This window comes from Oncorhynchus tshawytscha, linkage group LG31 (assembly GCF_018296145.1).
Source record: "Oncorhynchus tshawytscha isolate Ot180627B linkage group LG31, Otsh_v2.0, whole genome shotgun sequence".
Lineage (NCBI taxonomy): Eukaryota > Metazoa > Chordata > Actinopteri > Salmoniformes > Salmonidae > Oncorhynchus > Oncorhynchus tshawytscha.
In genome coordinates, this window is record NC_056459.1 from 25,538,000 (window position 1) to 25,556,713 (window position 18,714).

The 18,714-nt window shown below is 43.7% G+C and overlaps 1 protein-coding gene across 6 annotated transcripts in view; it reads left to right on the plus strand.

Moving 5' to 3' along the window:
* The window catches only part of LOC112229443 (protein PALS2-like), a 49,321-nt gene that overhangs the window by 12,376 nt on the left and 18,231 nt on the right, over nt 1–18,714 (plus strand). For 2 of the 6 annotated variants that reach the window (XM_042310035.1, XM_042310037.1), the window contains exon 2: nt 13,669–13,737. The exons of 2 other annotated variants lie outside the window; for them this stretch is intronic. Coding sequence is in view for 2 of the 4 variants with exons in the window: in XM_042310032.1 (XP_042165966.1) it covers nt 16,694–16,853 (160 nt within the window). In the remaining 2 variants the exon portion in view is untranslated. Of the gene's footprint in view, nt 1–13,668; nt 13,738–15,825; nt 16,854–18,714 lie in introns of those variants that run through there. 2 more of the 6 variants (XM_042310032.1, XM_042310033.1) reach the window with 2 other exon arrangements.

Genomic DNA, 18,714 nt, shown 5'->3' on the forward strand with positions numbered 1-18,714 from the left:
TCATTTCATTACAATGATCTAACTATCAATTGATACAACTGCTCAAAATGATAAGTAACTGTTGCATTAGTCTTAATGCATAGTTTTATGGAAACTGACAAACAATATTCCATGTTTAGATTATGAAAGTTTCAGGATAACGAGATCCATTGACACCAATTACCGTGGAACATGAACCAATTGGACTACATTATCTATGGATGTAATATTTCCTCATCATTCTTTATCAGACACTGTTTCTATGGTCCCATGTACCACTTTTCCAGACCATGTTTTCAGATTTGACATTTATTAGGTACACCTATCTAGTACTGGGTAGGACCCCCTTTTGCCTCCACAACAGCCTGAATTATTCATGGTGTTGTATGTTAAGAGATGCCCTTCTGCACACCACTGTTTTTAACAGCTGTTATTTGAGCATTTGTGGCCTTTCTGTTAGCTTGAATGAGTCTGGACATTCTCCTCTGACCTCTCTCATTAACAAGGTGTTTTTGACCACAGAACTGCCGCTCACTGAATGTGTTTTGTTTATCACACCATTCTCTGTAAACTCTAGAGACTGTAGTGTGTCTCTGTAAACTCTAGAGACTGTAGTGTGTCTCTGTAAACTCTAGAGACTGTAGTGTGTCTCTGTAAACTCTAGAGACTGTAGTGCGTAGAAATCCCAGGAAGGCAGCTGTTTCTGAGATGCTGGAATCACCATGTGTAGCATCAACAATCATACCACGGTCAAAGTTGCTTAGATTACGCATCTTGCCCATTCTAATGTTTGGTCGAACAACATCTAAAGCTCTCTACTCTATATACTCTATATATTGAGTTGCAGGCAGCCACATGATTCGCTGTTTGAATGTAACCGTCTTTGATGAGCTAAATCAGGTCTGTAGAGCTGATGACATGACCTATGTCATTGTGTGGGATAATGTCAGGTTCCACTATGCTCAAATGGTGCAAGCATGGTTTCAGGCCCATCCACAATTTACCACCCTGTACTTACCCCCAAACTCTCATTTCCTTAACCCGATTGAGGATTTGTTCTCCACATGGAAGTGGAAGGTATATGATAGGCGCCCTCACGAACAAGGCACCCTTCTCCAGGCCATGGATGACACATGCAATGACATCATGGCAGACCAGTGTCAGGCCTGGATTCGCCATGCCCGAAGATTCTTCCCAAGATGTTTGGCTAATGAAAACATCCATTGTGATGTGGATGAGAAGCTGTGGCCAAATCCACAAGCAGGGTTGATGGAAAATAGAAGTACAGTAATCAATCTTTTGTTTTGCTCTTTACAGTAAGCCAGGTGAGGAACACTGCAGTGATGTTTCACCGTAAGCCAGGTGAGGAACACTGCAGTGATGTTTTACAGTAAGCCAGGTGAGGAACACTGCAGTGATGTTTTACAGTAAGCCAGGTGAGGAACACTGCAGTGATGTTTTACAGTAAGCCAGGTGAGGAACACTGCAGTGATGTTTTACAATAAGCCAGATGAGGAACACTGCAGTGATGTTTTACAGTAAGCCAGGTGAGGAACACTGCAGTGATGTTTTACAGTAAGCCAGGTGAGGAACACTGCAGTGATGTTTTACAGTAAGCCAGGTGAGGAACACTGCAGTGATGTTTTACAGTAAGCCAGGTGAGGAACACTGCAGTGATGTTTTACAGTAAGCCAGGTGAGGAACACTGCAGTGATGTTTTACAGTAAGAACACCAGTGATGAGTAAGAACACTGCAGTGATGTTTTACAGTAAGCCAGGTGAGGAACACTGCAGTGATGTTTTACAGTAAGCCAGGTGAGGAACACTGCAGTGATGTTTTACAGTAAGCCAGGTGAGGAACTGCAGTGATGTTTTACAGTAAGCCAGGTGAGGATCACTGCAGTGATGTTTTACAGTAAGACAGGTGAGGATCACTGCAGTGATGTTTTACAGTAAGACAGGTGCGGAACACTGCAGTGATATTTTACAGTAAGCCAGGTCAGGAACACTGCAGTGATGTTTTACAGTAAGCCAGGTGAGGAACACTGCAGTGAGTTTTACAGTGACCAGTGATGTTTTACAATAAGCCAGGTCAGGAACACTGCAGTGATTTAACAGTGATGTTTTACAACTGTCAGAACACTGCAGTGATGTTTTACAGTAAGCCAGGTGAGGAACACTGCAGTTTTTCTTTTTTTGTTGGTTGCTAATTATTTTTGCTTTGATTCAAATAAAACTGTTGTGATTTTATTGTATTTCATCAATAAATGTCATATTTTGTTCAATGATTCCACTGTGTCTGTAGTATTCTCTCTACTAGTTATTTTACAGTGATGTATTTACATGTAGTAGCATAATGAAACATGTATCACATATTTTGTACTACCATATTTAATGATTGTACGAACAACGACACAGTGAAACTATCAGTATCTTGTGTGTGGGTGATCTAAATGAATGTTCCTATGGTATTTCATGATAAATTAGTTATTTGAACCAATGATTCTGCAAGTGCAAGAACATTGGACAGCCTGTATTACAAGTGATGACCGTTTTGAGTTTTGTGTCTAGAGTTTTGAAAAATGACCACAAGGTTTTGAAATTAGTGCCAAAGTGATTGTTAAAAACTGTAATATGTGTCCCAAATGGCACGCTTTCCCCATATAGTGCACTAATTTCCCTTATATAGTCCACTACTTTTCCCTAATATAGTGCACTACTTTTCCCTTATATAGTGTACTAATTATTATTATTTGACCCTGCTGTTCTGTTATAATCTCCACCCGGCACAGCCAGAAGAGGACTGGCCACCCCTCATGGCCTTTCTAGGGAGTTTTTCCTAGCCACCGTGCTTCTACACCTGCATTGCTTGATGTTTGGGGTTTTAGGCTGGGTTTCTGTACAGCACTTTGGGATATCAGCTGATGTAAGAAGGGCTTTATAAATGCATTTGATTTGATTTACTACTTTTCCCCTATATAGTGCACTACTTTTCCCTTATATAGTGCACTACTTTTCCCTTATATAGTGCACTACTTTTCCATTTTATAGCGTACTACTTTTCCCTTATATAGTGCACTACTTTTCCATTTTATAGCGTACTACTTTTCCCTTATATAGTGCACTACCTTTCCCTTATATAGTGTACTACTTTTCCCCTATATAGTGCACTACTTTTCCCCTATATAGTGTACTACTTTTTGTACAAAAAAACAAAGACTTTACTAGCTGTAATTCTATGGTCGCCGTACTTGTTTGACCATATTGTGACACAGTGGTCCAGATTGGAGCTGAAGGTCAAAGGTCATCAGTAGGGTTTGACCTCCTTGGTCATATTGGATAGGGTTGGAAAATTCCAGTAACTTTCCCAAAGTCCCGGTTGGAAGATTTCTGGAATTTTGCAAACCTAATCTTAAAACTTGCTGCCATGGCTAAGACCTAAGCAGTGGGTGATTATTTTAATTGTTTGATGGCTTCGTCTGCTAACCCATTTCATCTCATCAGAGTTCAGAGCTATTCAGAGCTGCCTGCGTGGGATGGAGGGATCGGGCTTAATGCTGCTGACCTGTAGCGTTTATTAATAAGCTACTGTTTATCACTCTCTCAATGGACCTGGGATGAAGGGAGGAGTTTAGAGGGAAGGGAGGATGCAGGAGAGCAGGAATAGAAGAAGAGAAGGATTAGGGTATGGCTGAATGCATAACCCTCCCTGTTATTCTCAAATAATAGAGGACATTTACATTCTGATGAATTGACATTCAGGCTGATGATGTAAGCAACGTCCTTAAGTGACTGTGGACACAATAGCCCTCAGAGTCGTGCTGAAGGAACGATGGACCCCATCAGTACCTGGGATCATTGTCCTTGTCTGGTCTCCTCTGGACAAGAATGAGATGACCCTCCAGAGAAAGAGAGAGAGCGAATAGAGAGAGAGGGAGCAAGAGTGTGAGAGAGAAGGTGTGTCAGATACAGATTGTTTAAACCCCTGGTCTAGGGCTGGGGGAAATGGCAAAAATATCATATCACAGTATTTAGAAAACAATTGACATTATAACGGTATTTTATGTTTTTAAATAATAAAAGTTGTACATTTGCTTTATGGGTAGTGTGTGACCCCAGGGTGGAAAACATATATTCTAAATTATGTCAGTGGGTCTTTCTCCATTCTGATTGTTTTATACTTTTCAATTCAACTTCAACCCCAAATCATTTTCATTCATTTCTGTATTTCCTACACTCATTTGAGATAATTTCCACACTGCCACGTAGGGCTGCACAATATGGGCAAACAATCTAGGCCTAATTTTTCTACCAACTGTTGCATTTGCTGTTTGACTTAGAATGAAATAGAATGATTTTTCTAATTCTATAGTTAGAATTAACTATTTTTTGCTCAAACGCATTAAGAAAGGAAAGACATTCCACATGTTCACTTTTAAGAAGGCACACCTGTTAATTGAAATGCATTCCAGGTGACTACCTCATGAAGCTGGTTGAGAGAATGCCAAGAGTGTGCAAAGCTGTCATCAAGGCAAAGTGTGGCTACTTTGAAGAATCTCAAATCTAAAATTGATTTTGATTTGTTTAACAGTTTTTTGGTTACTACGTGATTCCATATGTGTTATTTCATAGTTTGATGTCTTCACTATTATTCTACAATGTAAAAAAAAAACCTTGAATGAGTGGGGGTGTCCAAACTGGTACTGTAGGTCTACACCATCACTGGTATTATCAGGCTGTATAACTGCCTGTATGTTTGCTAGTACATGTATTAGCTAGCTAGCGATAATTAGTGATTAGTGGCTAACAAGATTTAGGCCCAACTTACTAAGAAAAGACAAACGCTAGTGGATTTATATTAACAAGCAAAGTGAAAACAGCATCGTTGTCATCAACATTGTTTCATGTGCTGCATTGATCATGCAGACTGAACAGAAGTGTCTCCATGTGCTGCATTGACCATGCATATTGAAGTGTCTCCAGGTGCTGCATTGACCACGCAGATTGACCAGAAGTGTCTCCATGTGCTGCAATGACCATGCAGATTGAACAGAAGTGTCTCCATGTGCTGCATTGACCATGCAGATTGAACAGAAGTGTCTCCATGTGCTGCATTGACTATGCAGATTGAGCAGAAGTGTCTCCATGTGCTGCATTGACCATGCAGATCGAGCAGAAGTGTCTCCATGTGCTGCATTGACCATGCAGATTGAACAGAAGTGTCTCCATGTGCTGCAATGACCATGCAGATTGAACAGAAGTGTCTCCATGTGCTGCATTGACCATGCAGATTGAACAGAAGTGTCTCCATGTGCTGCATTGACCATGCAGATTGAACAGAAGTGTCTCCATGTGCTGCAATGACCATGCAGATTGAACATAAGTGTCTCCATGTGCTACATTGACCATTTATTTTATTTATTTATTTTTTATTTTACCTTTATTTAACCAGGTAGGCAAGTTGAGCACAAGTTCTCATTTACATTTGCGACCTGGCCAAGATAAAGCAAAGCAGTTCGACAGATACAACGACACAGAGTTACACATGGAGTAAAACAAACATACAGTCAATAATACAGTATAAACAAGTCTATATACAATGTGAGCAAATGAGGTGAGAAGGGAGGTAAAGGCAAAAAAGGCCATGGTGGCAAAGTAAATACAATATAGCAAGTAAAACACTGGAATGGTAGTTTTGCAATGGAAGAATGTGCAAAGTAGAAATAAAAATAATGGGGTGCAAAGGAGCAAAATAAATAAATAAATTAAAATTAAATACAGTTGGGAAAGAGGTAGTTGTTTGGGCTAAATTATAGGTGGGCTATGTACAGGTGCAGTAATCTGTGAGCTGCTCTGACAGTTGGTGCTTAAAGCTAGTGAGGGAGATAAGTGTTTCCAGTTTCAGAGATTTTTGTAGTTCGTTCCAGTCATTGGCAGCAGAGAACTGGAAGGAGAGGCGGCCAAAGAAAGAATTGGTTTTGGGGGTGACTAGAGAGATATACCTGCTGGAGCGTGTGCTACAGGTGGGAGATGCTATGGTGACCAGCGAGCTGAGATAAGGGGGACTTTACCTAGCAGGGTCTTGTAGATGACATGGAGCCAGTGGGTTTGGCGACGAGTATGAAGCGAGGGCCAGCCAACGAGAACGTACAGGTCGCAATGGTGGGTAGTATATGGGGCTTTGGTGACAAAACGGATTGCACTGTGATAGACTGCATCCAATTTGTTGAGTAGGGTATTGGAGGCTATTTTGTAAATGACATCGCCAAAGTCGAGGATTGGTAGGATGGTCAGTTTTACAAGGGTATGTTTGGCAGCATGAGTGAAGGATGCTTTGTTGCGAAATAGGAAGCCAATTCTAGATTTAACTTTGGATTGGAGATGTTTGATATGGGTCTGGAAGGAGAGTTTACAGTCTAACCAGACACCTAAGTATTTGTAGTTGTCCACGTATTCTAAGTCAGAGCCGTCCAGAGTAGTGATGTTGGACAGGCGGGTAGGTGCAGGTAGCGATCGGTTGAAGAGCATGCATTTAGTTTTACTTGTATTTAAGAGCAATTGGAGGCCACGGAAGGAGAGTTGTATGGCATTGAAGATTGCCTGGAGGGTTGTTAACACAGTGTCCAAAGAAGGGCCGGAAGTATACAGAATGGTGTCGTCTGCGTAGAGGTGGATCAGAGACTCACCAGCAGCAAGAGCGACCTCATTGATGTATACAGAGAAGAGAGTCGGTCCAAGAATTGAACCCTGTGGCACCCCCATAGAGACTGCCAGAGGTCCGGACAGCAGACCCTCCGATTTGACACACTGAACTCTATCAGAGAAGTAGTTGGTAATCCAGGCGAGGCAATCATTTGAGAAACCAAGGCTGTCGAGTCTGCCGATGAGGATGTGGTGATTGACAGAGTCGAAAGCCTTGGCCAGATCAATGAATACGGCTGCACAGTAATGTTTCTTATCGATGGCGGTTAAGATGTCGTTTAGGACCTTGAGCGTGGCTGAGGTGCACCCATGACCAGCTCTGAAACCAGATTGCATAGCAGAGAAGGTATGGTGAGATTCGAAATGGTCGGTAATCTTTTTGTTGACTTGGCTTTCGAAGACCTTAGAAAGGCACGGTAGGATAGATATAGGTCTGTAGCAGTTTGGGTCAAGAGTGTCCCCCCCTTTGAAGAGGGGGATGACCGCAGCTGCTTTCCAATCTTTGGGAATCTCAGACGACACGAAAGAGAGGTTGAATAGGCTAGTAATAGGGGTGGCAACAATTTCGGCAGATAATTTTAGAAAGAAAGGGTCCAGATTGTCTAGCCTGGCTGATTTGTAGGGGTCCAGATTTTGTAGCTCTTTCAGAACATCAGCTGAATGGATTTGGGAGAAGGAGAAATGGGGAAGGCTTGGGCGAGTTGCTGTTGGGGGTGCAGTGCTGTTGACCGGGGTAGGAGTAGCCAGGTGGAAAGCGTGGCCAGCCGTAGAAAAATGCTTATTGAAATTCTCAATTATGGTGGATTTATCAGTGGTGACAGTGTTTCCTATCTTCAGTGTAGTGGGCAGCTGGGAGGAGGTGTTCTTATTCTCCATGGACTTTACAGTGTCCCAGAACTTTTTTGAGTTAGTGTTGCAGGAAGCAAATTTCTGCTTGAAAAAGCTAGCCTTGGCTTTTCTAACTGCCTGTGTATAATGGTTTCTAGCTTCCCTGAACAGCCGCATATCACGGGGGCTGTTCGATGCTAATGCAGAACGCCATAGGATGTTTTTGTGTTGGTTAAGGGCAGTCAGGTCTGGGGAGAACCAAGGGCTATATCTGTTCCTGGTTCTACATTTCTTGAATGGGGCATGTTTATTTAAGATGGTTAGGAAGGCATTTAAAAAAAATATCCAGGCATCCTCTACTGACGGGATGAGATCAATATCCTTCCAGGATACCCCGGCCAGGTCGATTAGAAAGGCCTGCTCGCAGAAGTGTTTCAGGGAGCGTTTTACAGTGATGAGTGGAGGTCGTTTGACCGCTGACCCATTACAGATGCAGGCAATGAGGCAGTGATCGCTGAGATCTTGGTTGAAGACAGCAGAGGTGTATTTAGAGGGGAAGTTGGTTAGGATGATATCTATGAGGGTGCCCGTGTTTAAGGCTTTGGGGAGGTACCTGGTAGGTTCATTGATAATTTGTGTGAGATTGAGGGCATCAAGTTTAGATTGTAGGATGGCTGGGGTGTTAAGCATGTTCCAGTTTAGATCGCCTAGCAGCACGAACTCTGAAGATAGATGGGGGGCAATCAGTTCACATATGGTGTCCAGAGCACAGCTGGTGGCAGAGGGTGGTCTATAGCAGGCGGCAACGGTGAGAGACTTGTTTTTAGAGAGGTGGATTTTTAAAAGTAGAAGTTCAAATTGTTTGGGTACAGACCTGGATAGTAGGACAGAACTCTGCAGGCTATCTTTGCAGTAGATTGCAACACCGCCCCCTTTGCCAGTTCTATCTTGTCTGAAAATGTTGTAGTTTGGAATTAAAATTTCTGAATTTTTGGTGGTCTTCCTAAGCCAGGATTCAGACACAGCTAGAACATCCGGGTTGGCAGAGTGTGCTAAAGCAGTAAATAGAACAAACTTAGGGAGGAGGCTTCTAATGTTAACATGCATGAAACCAAGGCTATTACGGTTACAGAAGTCGTCAAAAGAGAGCGCCTGGGGAATAGGAGTGGAGCTAGGCACTGCAGGGCCTGGATTCACCTCTACATCGCCAGAGGAACATAGGAGGAGTAGAATAAGGGTACGGCTAAAAGCTATGAGAATTGGTCGTCTAGAACGTTTGGAACATAGAGTAAAAGGAGGTTTCTGGGGGCGGTAAAATAGCATCAAGGTATAATGTACAGACAAAGGTATGGTAGTATGTGAATACAGTGGAGGAAAACCTAGGTATTGAGTGATGAAGAGAGAGATATTGTCTCTAGAAACATCATTGAAACCAGGAGATGTCATTGCATGTGTGGGTGGTGGAACTAATAGGTTGGATAAGGTATAGTGAGCAGGACTAGAGGCTCTACAGTGAAATAAGCCAATAAACACTAACCAGAACAGCAATGGACAAGACATATTGACATTAAGGAGAGGCATGCTTAGTCGAGTGATCAAAAGGGTCCAGTGAGTGGAGAGGTTGGTTGGGGGTCACGGCGATTTAGACAGCTAGCCAGGCCATCGGTAGCAAGCTAGCATAGGATGGAGGTCTGTTGTTAGCCACCTCTTGCGTTCCGTCAGTAGATTAGTGGGGTTCCGTGTGGTAGAGGGGATTAATCCAAATCACACAACAACAACAAAAATAAAAACAATAGATATAGTTATAGAGGCCCAAGAAGAAAACATAATAATAATACAAATAAATAAATTGTCCGATTGTCTATTCAGATAGCAGCCGGTAAGACAGCTAACGGTTAGCAGGCCGCAGATGGGCGTTCAGGTAACGTCGTGACGGAGGAGCCAGCCGGATCTCCTTCGGGTAGATAACATCGGCAGTCCAGTTGTGAAGGCCCGGTGGGGCTCCGCGTAGGCAGTAAAACGGGTCCGGATAGGTGACTGCAGCCCAGGAGTGATTGATGGAGCTGGCTAGCTCCGGAATAATTGATGTTTGCTCCGGAATCGACGAAGGCCGATAGTCACACGGATAGCAGCTAGCTAGCTGTGAGATCCGGGTATGAATGTCCAGAGAGCAGTCGAAATCCAGGGACATGGAGAGAAAAATTGGTCCGGTATGTTCTGTTCCGAGCCGCGCTGCACCGTACAGAACTGGCGATAGATTTTCGAGCTAAAGGATAGCTGATGACCACAAACCGTGGTTAGCTGAATGCTAACGATTTGCCAGTAAAGAAGCTAACTAGCTTCTGAACTAGCTTCTGATTAGCTTCTGGATTAGCTTCTGGCTAGTCTCAAGCTAGCTTCTTGGAGTTTCTGGCTAGCTTCTTGGAGGATTACAGATTTGAGGTAAATAATACTTTTTTATAAATATAAATGGGTGAGGCGGGTTGCAGGAGAGTGTTTTGAAGATGAGTTGAGGGAAAATAAAATAAAATGTGTGTAAAAAAATTGGAAATATGTATATATACAGGACACGACAAGACGAGGACAAAAGACGTCTGAACTGCTATGCCACCTTGGACCATGCAGATTGAACAGAAGTGTCTCCATGTGCTGCATTGACCATGCAGATTGAACAGAAAGGTCTCCATGTGCTGCATTGACCATGCAGATTGAACAGAAGTGTCTCCATGTGCTGCAATGACCATGCAGATTGAACAGAAGTGTCTCCATGTGCTGCATTGACCATGCAGATTGAACAGACGTGTCTCCATGTGCTGCAATGACCATGCAGATTGAACATAAGTGTCTCCATGGGCTGCATTGACTATGCAGATTGAAGTGTCTCCATGTGCTGCATTGACCATGCAGATTGAACAGAAGTGTCTCCGTGTGCTGCATTGACCATGCAGATTGAACAAAAGTGTCTCCATGTGCTGCATTAACCATGCAGATTGAACAGAAGTGTCTCCATGTGCTGCATTGACCATGCAGATTGAACAGAAGTTTCTCCATGTGCTGCATTGACCATGCAGATTGATGTGTCTCCATGTGCTGCATTGACTATGCAGATTGAACATAAGTGTCTCCGTGTGCTGCATTGACCATGCAGATTGAACATAAGTGACTCCATGTGTTGCATTGACCATGCAGACTGAACAGAAGTGTCTCCATGTGCTGCATTGACCATGCAGATTGAACAGAAGTGTCTCCATGTGCTGCATTGACCATGCAGACTGAAAGGAGTGTCTCCATGTGCTGCATTGACCATGCAGATTGACCAGAAGTGTCTCCATGTGCTGCATTGACCATGCAGATTGAACATAAGTGTCTCCATGTGCTGCATTGACCATGCAGACTGAAAGGAGTGTCTCCATGTGTTGCATTGACCATGCAGACTGAACAGAAGTGTCTCCATGTGCTGCATTGACCATGCAGATTGAACAGAAGTGTCTCCATGTGCTGCATTGACCATGCAGACTGAAAGGAGTGTCTCCATGTGCTGCATTGACCATGCAGATTGACCAGAAGTGTCTCCATGTGCTGCATTGACCATGCAGATTGAACATAAGTGTCTCCATGTGCTGCATTGACCATGCAGATTGAAGTGTCTCCATGTGCTGCATTGACCATGCAGATTGAACAGAAGTTTCTCCATGTGCTGCAATGACCATGCAGATTGAACATAAGTGTCTCCATGTGCTGCATTGACCATGCAGATTGAACACAAGTGTCTCCATGTGCTGCATTGACCATGCAGATTGAACAGAAGTGTCTCCATGTGCTGCATTGACCATGCAGATTGAAGTGTCTCCATGTGCTGCATTGACTATGCAGATTGAACAGAAGTTTCTCCATGTGCTGCATTTACCATGCAGATTGAACAGAAGTGTCTCCATGTGCTGCATTGACCATGCAGATTGAACAGAAGTGTCTCCGTGTGCTGCATTGACCATGCAGATTGAACATAAGTGTCTCCATGTGCTGCATTAACCATGCAGATTGAACAGAAGTGTCTCCATGTGCTGCATTGACCATGCAGATTGAACAGAAGTTTCTCCATGTGCTGCAATGACCATGCAGATTGAACAGAAGTGTCTCCATGTGCTGCATTGACCATGCAGACTGAACAGAAGTGTCTCCATGTGCTGCAATGACTATGCAGATTGAACAGAAGTGTCTCCATGTGCTGCATTGACCATGCAGACTGAACAGAAGTGTCTCCATGTGCTGCATTGACCATGCAGACTGAACAGAAGTGTCTCCATGTGCTGCATTGACCATGCAGATTTAAGTGTCTCCATGTGCTGCATTGACCATGCAGATTGAACAGAAAGGTCTCCATGTGCTGCATTGACCATGCAGATTGAACAGAAGTGTCTCCATGTGCTGCATTGACCATGCAGATTGAAGTGTCTCCATGTGCTGCATTGACCATGCAGATTGATCAGAAGTGTCTCCATGTGCTGCAATGACCATGCAGATTGAACATAAGTGTCTCCATGTGCTGCATTGACCATGCAGATTGAACAGAAGTGTCTCCATGTGCTGCATTGACCATGCAGATTGAACAGAAGTGTCTCCATGTGCTGCATTGACCATGCAGATTGAACAGAAGTGTCTCCATGTGCTGCATTGACCATGCAGATTGAACAGAAGTGTCTCCATGTGCTGCATTGACCATGCAGATTGAACAGAAGTGTCTCCATGTGCTGCAATGACCATGCAGATTGAACAGAAGTGTCTCCATGTGCTGCATTGACCATGCAGATTGAACAGAAGTGTCTCCATGTGCTGCATTGACCATGCACATTGAACAGAAGTGTCTCCATGTGCTGCATTGACCATGCAGATTGAAGTGTCTCCATGTGCTGCATTGACCATGCAGATTGATCAGAAGTGTCTCCATGTGCTGCAATGACCATGCAGATTGAACAGAAGTGTCTCCATGTGCTGCATTGACCATGCAGATTGAAGTGTCTCCATGTGCTGCATTGACCATGCAGATTTAAGTGTCTCCATGTGCTGCATTGACCATGCAGATTTAAGTGTCTCCATGTGCTGCATTGACCATGCAGATTGAAGTGTCTCCATGTGCTGCATTGACCATGCAGATTGAACAGAAGTGTCTCCATGTGCTGCATTGACCATGCAGATTGAACAGAAGTGTCTCCATGTGCTGCATTGACCATGCAGATTGAAGTGTCTCCATGTGCTGCATTGACCATGCAGATTGAAGTGTCTCCATGTGCTGCATTGACCATGCAGATTGAAGTGTCTCCATGTGCTGCATTGACCATGCAGATTGAACAGAAGTGTCTCCATGTGCTGCATTGACCATGCAGATTGAACAGAAGTGTCTCCATGTGCTGCATTGACCATGCAGACTGAAGTGTCTCCATGTGCTGCATTGACCATGCAGATTGAAGTGTCTCCATGTGCTGCATTGACCATGCAGATTGAACAGAAGTGTCTCCATGTGCTGCATTGACCATGCAGATTGAACAGAAGCTTCTCCATGTGCTGCATTGACCATGCAGATTGAAGTGTCTCCATGGGCTGCATTGACCATGCAGATTGAACAGAAGTGTCTCCATGTGCTGCATTGACCATGCAGATTGAAGTGTCTCCATGTGCTGCATTGACCATGCAGATTGAAGTGTCTCCATGTGCTGCATTGACCATGCAGATTGAAGTGTCTCCATGTGCTGCATTGACCATGCAGATTGAAGTGTCTCGTGCTCAAGGAACAACAAATGCGCTCCTTGAGTGACAGGGGTGGGGCTAGGTCTGTGTGGAAAGTGGAAAGGGGAGAGAAAGAGAGAGAACGGAGAGAGATGACTCAAGTAGTGAAGTAAACTATAAAAATGGATGTTACACACAGCGTATTACATTTAGCAAAACAAACATTCAAATACCGTTATAGAAGATAAAGCTAAAACCCAAACAGGACCTTGCATCAATACTGGTATATCGTAAAATATGGTATACCTCCCAGCCCTACCCTGGTCATAAGCATTGTCTCATGAGTGTGTTCTTTCTCTCTCTCTCTCTCTCTCTCTTTCCCCCTCTCTCTTTCTCTCTCTTTCTCTCTCCCTCTCCCTCTCTCTCCCTCTCCTATAGGTTTTCAGGGTTGACGGATGAGTAGATTGTAGAAGGACAGGGAGGGTTGGGGTTAACTGTCAGACACAGGTAAGATCACCACCTGTCCTCATCTTTATCCTACAGGTGTCATTATAAGTCCTTTGCTTTCTGTGAGTGTGTATTATATGTGTTTGTGTTTAGGCTATGAGAATGTGTGGGTGTGTCTTAAATGCATGTTTATTTGAATGCACTTTCCATGTTTAAAAGCATCTGTGTGTTTGTGTGTGTGTGAGAGCGATAACTATAGAGGATGTCTGTTTGTATATAAACAAGCGTTTGTGTGGGTGTAATGTACTGAATGTGCCAGGAGTGTTAAGCCGGTATTGCCCCTGGCTACTACCACTATCTGACTGTAGCCTTGTGTTGCCCTTGGCTACTACCACTATCTGACTTTAGCCTTGTGTTGCCCCTGGCTACTACCACTATCTGACTTTAGCCTTGTGTTGCCCCTGGCTACTACCACTATCTGACTGTAGCCTTGTGTTGCCCCTGGCTACTACCACTATCTGACGGTGTCCTTGTGTTGCCCCTGGCTACTACCACTATCTGACTGTAGCCTTGTGTTGCCCCTGGCTACTACCACTATCTGACTTTAGCCTTGTGTTGCCCCTGGCTACTACCACTATCTGACTGTAGCCTTGTGTTGCCCCTGCCTACTACCACTATCTGACTGTAGCCTTGTGTTGCCCCTGGCTAGTACCACTATCTGACTCTATCCTTGTGTGCTCCTAGCTACTACCACTATCTGACTCTATCCTTGTGTACTCCTAGCTACTACCACTATCTGACTCTATCCTTGTGTGCTCCTAGATACTACCACTCTCTGACTCTATCCTTGTGTTGCCCCTGGCTACTACCACTCTCTGACTGTAGCCTTGTGTTGCCCCTGGCTACTACCGCTATCTGACTTTAGCCTTGTGTTGCCCCTGGCTACTACCACTATCTGACTGTGTCCTTGTGTTGCCCCTGGCTACTACCACTATCTGACTGTAGCCTTGTGTTGCCCCTGGCTACTACCACTATCTGGCTGTAGCCTTGTTTGCCCCTGGCTACTACCACTATCTGACTGTAGCCTTGTTTTGCCCCTGGCTACTACCACTATCTGACTGTAGCCTTGTGTTGCCCCTGGCTACTACCACTATCTGACTGTAGCCTTGTTTTCCCCCTGGCTACTACCACTATCTGACGGTGTCCTTGTGTTGCCCCTGGCTACTACCACTATCTGACTGTAGCCTTGTGTTGCCCCTGGCTACTACCACTATCTGACTGTATCCTTGTCTCTACAGTTCCACCCTGACAACCCAGTCACAACCATGATTACAGGTTGAGGAAGAGATCCCCTGTATCTGCTATTAACACTGGTACACTCTATGCCAGTCCAAACACCTGTTTATTGCTAATATAATGCTGATATAACATTGGTATACCGCTATTTGTGAGCACACCTTCTAATGTTTAGAAATCGCTGTTCCTCTTGGTAGGCCGTCATTGTAAATAAGAATTTGTTCTTAATTTCTAATAATATATATGTTTTTATTGAGTGCATATATCAGACACCATCTTTTGGAGATCTACCGCAGTGATAGAGAGTACTGCACTTTGAGAACTGAGAGAGAGAGGAAGAGAGAATCCAGAGTAGATTCTGTAATCCTGTGTTTTTGCAGTAGGATTAAAATCCTGCTCAGATTTGCTGTGGATGGAGTTGGGGCTGACTGGGAATAGGGAGGGGGTGGGGCTTACTGGGAAGAGGGAGGGAGGGATATGGGTGGTGAAGGGGGGCGGAGTGGATTAGGGACTGCAGATCATATCCTCTTAATCTACAGCTGTGTGAGAGGGGGAGGGGCATTGAGAGCGAAGGGGAGGGGCTTACAGGAGGACCACCTAATTGTGTAGCATGTAGATGGAACGAACATGTCCCCTAGACACAGATCTAAGATCAGTTTGTGTCAGTATCAGTCACCTGTAGAAAGGGAGAGGAGTTTCGAAGGGCAACCGAATGAGTCCGGAAAAATGTTAATGATTGCATGTGAACTCAAACAAACCCTCAACAGCAGGAGGGGATTTGGTGTAAGGAGGGGCTAGGAGGGCGTGTGTTTGTTTGTGTGTGTGTGTGTGTGTGTGTGTGTGTGTGTGTGGTGGGGGTGAGGTATTAAAAGGGAGTGTTGAGGGAGGGGATTGAGAACAACTGAATCTGTGTCCACATCTGTGTGAGCAAGCTATCTGCCTCCATCTCTCTCGATCTCTCTCTGTCCTTAGTGTCTCTCTCCTCTTTATTTCATTCTAGTTCTATTTCTTTCATCTCCTGTCTCTGTCTTTCATCTCCTATCTCTGTTTTTCATCTCCTATCTCTGTTTTTCATCTCCTATCTCTGTTTTTCAGCTCCTATCTCTGTTTTTCATCTTCTATCTCAGTTTTTCATCTTCTATCTCTGTTTTTCATCTCTTATCTCTGTTTTTCATCTCCTATCTCTGTTAAATTGCTTTTCTATCATTTCTCTCAGTCTTTCTCTCTTTCTCAGTCCTTAATCTCTTCTGCTTCTTTCTTTGTCTCCCTCCCTCCCTTACTTTTCTTTGAGGGTAGAGACTGTTGATCATTGTGTAGTAGACTGAAGGGTAGAGACTGTTGATCATTGTGTAGTAGACTGAAGGGTAGAGACTGTTGATCATTGTGTAGTAGACTGAAGGGTAGAGACTGTTGATCATTGTGTAGTAGACTGAAGGGTAGAGACTGTTGATCATTGTGTAGTAGACTGAAGGGTAGAGACTGTTGATCATTGTGTAGTAGACTGAAGGTAGAGACTGTTGATCATTGTGTAGTAGACTGAAGGGTAGAGACTGTTGATCATTGTGTAGTAGACTGAAGGGTAGAGATTGTTGATCATTGTGTAGTAGACTGAAGGTTAAGGGCAGAGGAGACAGTTTTAGACCAACTATCATTTAGTGGTGGTGGTTGACTTGTGGTTAGGTTAGCATAGCTGTGGTCGAGGAGCGGTCGAAGAGCGTTCATGGTCCTGGCTATGGAGGACGCCTGTCCCAACGGGGTGGAGGTAGCGGTGGAGTCCCCTCCGGATGCAGCCGGGACGGGAGAGCAAGGCGAGACAGGAGATGGGTCGGCTGGGGAGGGGGCGGCTGCTGAGCCCACAGAGGGAGCCGACACATCAGGAGGTGAGATTCTCAGTTGCAGATATTGATACTGTGGAAGAATGTTGTTACCAGATAGATATAGTTTAGCTGTGAGCGGTGATATTTGTGGTTGCCAGATAGATATAGTTTAGCTGTGAGGAGTGATATATGTGGTTGCCAGATAGATATAGTTTAGCTGTGAGGGGTGATATTTGTGGTTGCCAGATAGATATAGTTTAGCTGTGAGGGGTGATATTTGTGGTTGCCAGATAGATATAGTTTAGCTATGAGGGGTGATATTTGTGGTTGCCAGATAGATATAGTTTAGCTGTGAGGGGTGATATTTGTGGTTGCCAGATAGATATAGTTTAGCTATGAGGGGTGATATTTGTGGTTGCCAGATAGATATAGTTTAGCTGTGAGGGGTGATATTTGTGGTTGCCAGATAGATATAGTTTAGCTATGAGGGGTGATATTTGTGGTTGCCAGATAGATATAGTTTAGCTGTGAGGGGTGATATTTGTGGTTGCCAGCCATTCATTACCCTCCAGGGGAAAGATACTTTTGAACTATTTCTACTCCAAAGGTGTTTACAGTTGTCCCCTTATTAAAATGACATGACTTACACAAGGCCTGTAACATAAATACATAAAAATATATTTTTTGTGTGTGTACATGTATGAGTGTGTGTGTGTGTATGATTTCCAGGCAACACTGTAGTCTTGTCACTTAGTCAGCTGTTTCTGTGGCACACACCTCCCGGTGATCACCTAGGATTATGACCCTCTCTCACCATGGTGTGTGTGTGTGTGAATGAGTGCACACTCTTTTTCATATGTTTGATGCAATGAAAAGTTATGCGCGTGTATGCATGTGTATGCGTGTGTTCTAATAATACCTCTTCAGATCATGCCATGGTTCTGGTCTAATTCATACTCCCCATGAATTACAATGACATTCAGGCAGAGATCCATTTATATAAAGCCTGGATATTACTATATTATTATACACACAGTGCATTTGGACAGTATTTAGACCCCTTGACTTTTTCCACTTTTTGTTATGTTCCAGCCTTAATTCTAAAATGGATTCAAAATGTTTTTCCCCTCATCAATCTACACACAATACCCCATAATGACAGAGAGAAAAACAGGTTTCTAGACATTTTTGCAAATGTACACTACCGTTCAAACGGTGGGGTCACTTAGAAATGTCCTTGTTTTTGAAAGAAAACATTTTTGAAAATAACATCAAATTGATCAGAAATACAGTGTAGACATTGTAAATGTTGTAAATGACTATTGTAGCTGGAAACAGCTGATTATTAATGGAATATCTACATAGGCGTACAGAGGCCCATTATCAGCAACCATCACTCCTGTGTTCCAATGGCACGTTGTGTTACCTAACCCAAGTTTATCATTTTAAAAGGCTAATTGATCATTAGAAAACCCTTTTGCAATTATGTTAGCACAGCTGAAAATTGTTGTTCTGATTAAAAAAGCAATAAAACTGTCCTTCTTTAAACTAGTTGAGTGTCTGGAGCATTAGCATTTGTGGGTTTGATTACAGGCTCAAAATGTCCAGAAACAAATAATTTTCTTCTGAAACTCATCAGTCTGTTCTTGTTCTGAGAAATGAAGGCTATTCCATGCGAGAAATTGCCAAGAAACTGAAGATCTCGTACAACGCTGTGTACTACTCCCTTCACAGAACAGCGCAAACTGGCTCTAACCAGAATAGAAAGAGTGGGAGGCCCCGGTGCACAACTGAGCAAGAGGACAAGTACATTAGAGCGTCTATTTTGAGAAACAGACGCCTCACAAGTCCTCAACTGGCAGCTTCATTAAATAGTACCCGCAAAACACCAGTCTCAACGTAAACAGTGAAGAGGTGACTCCGG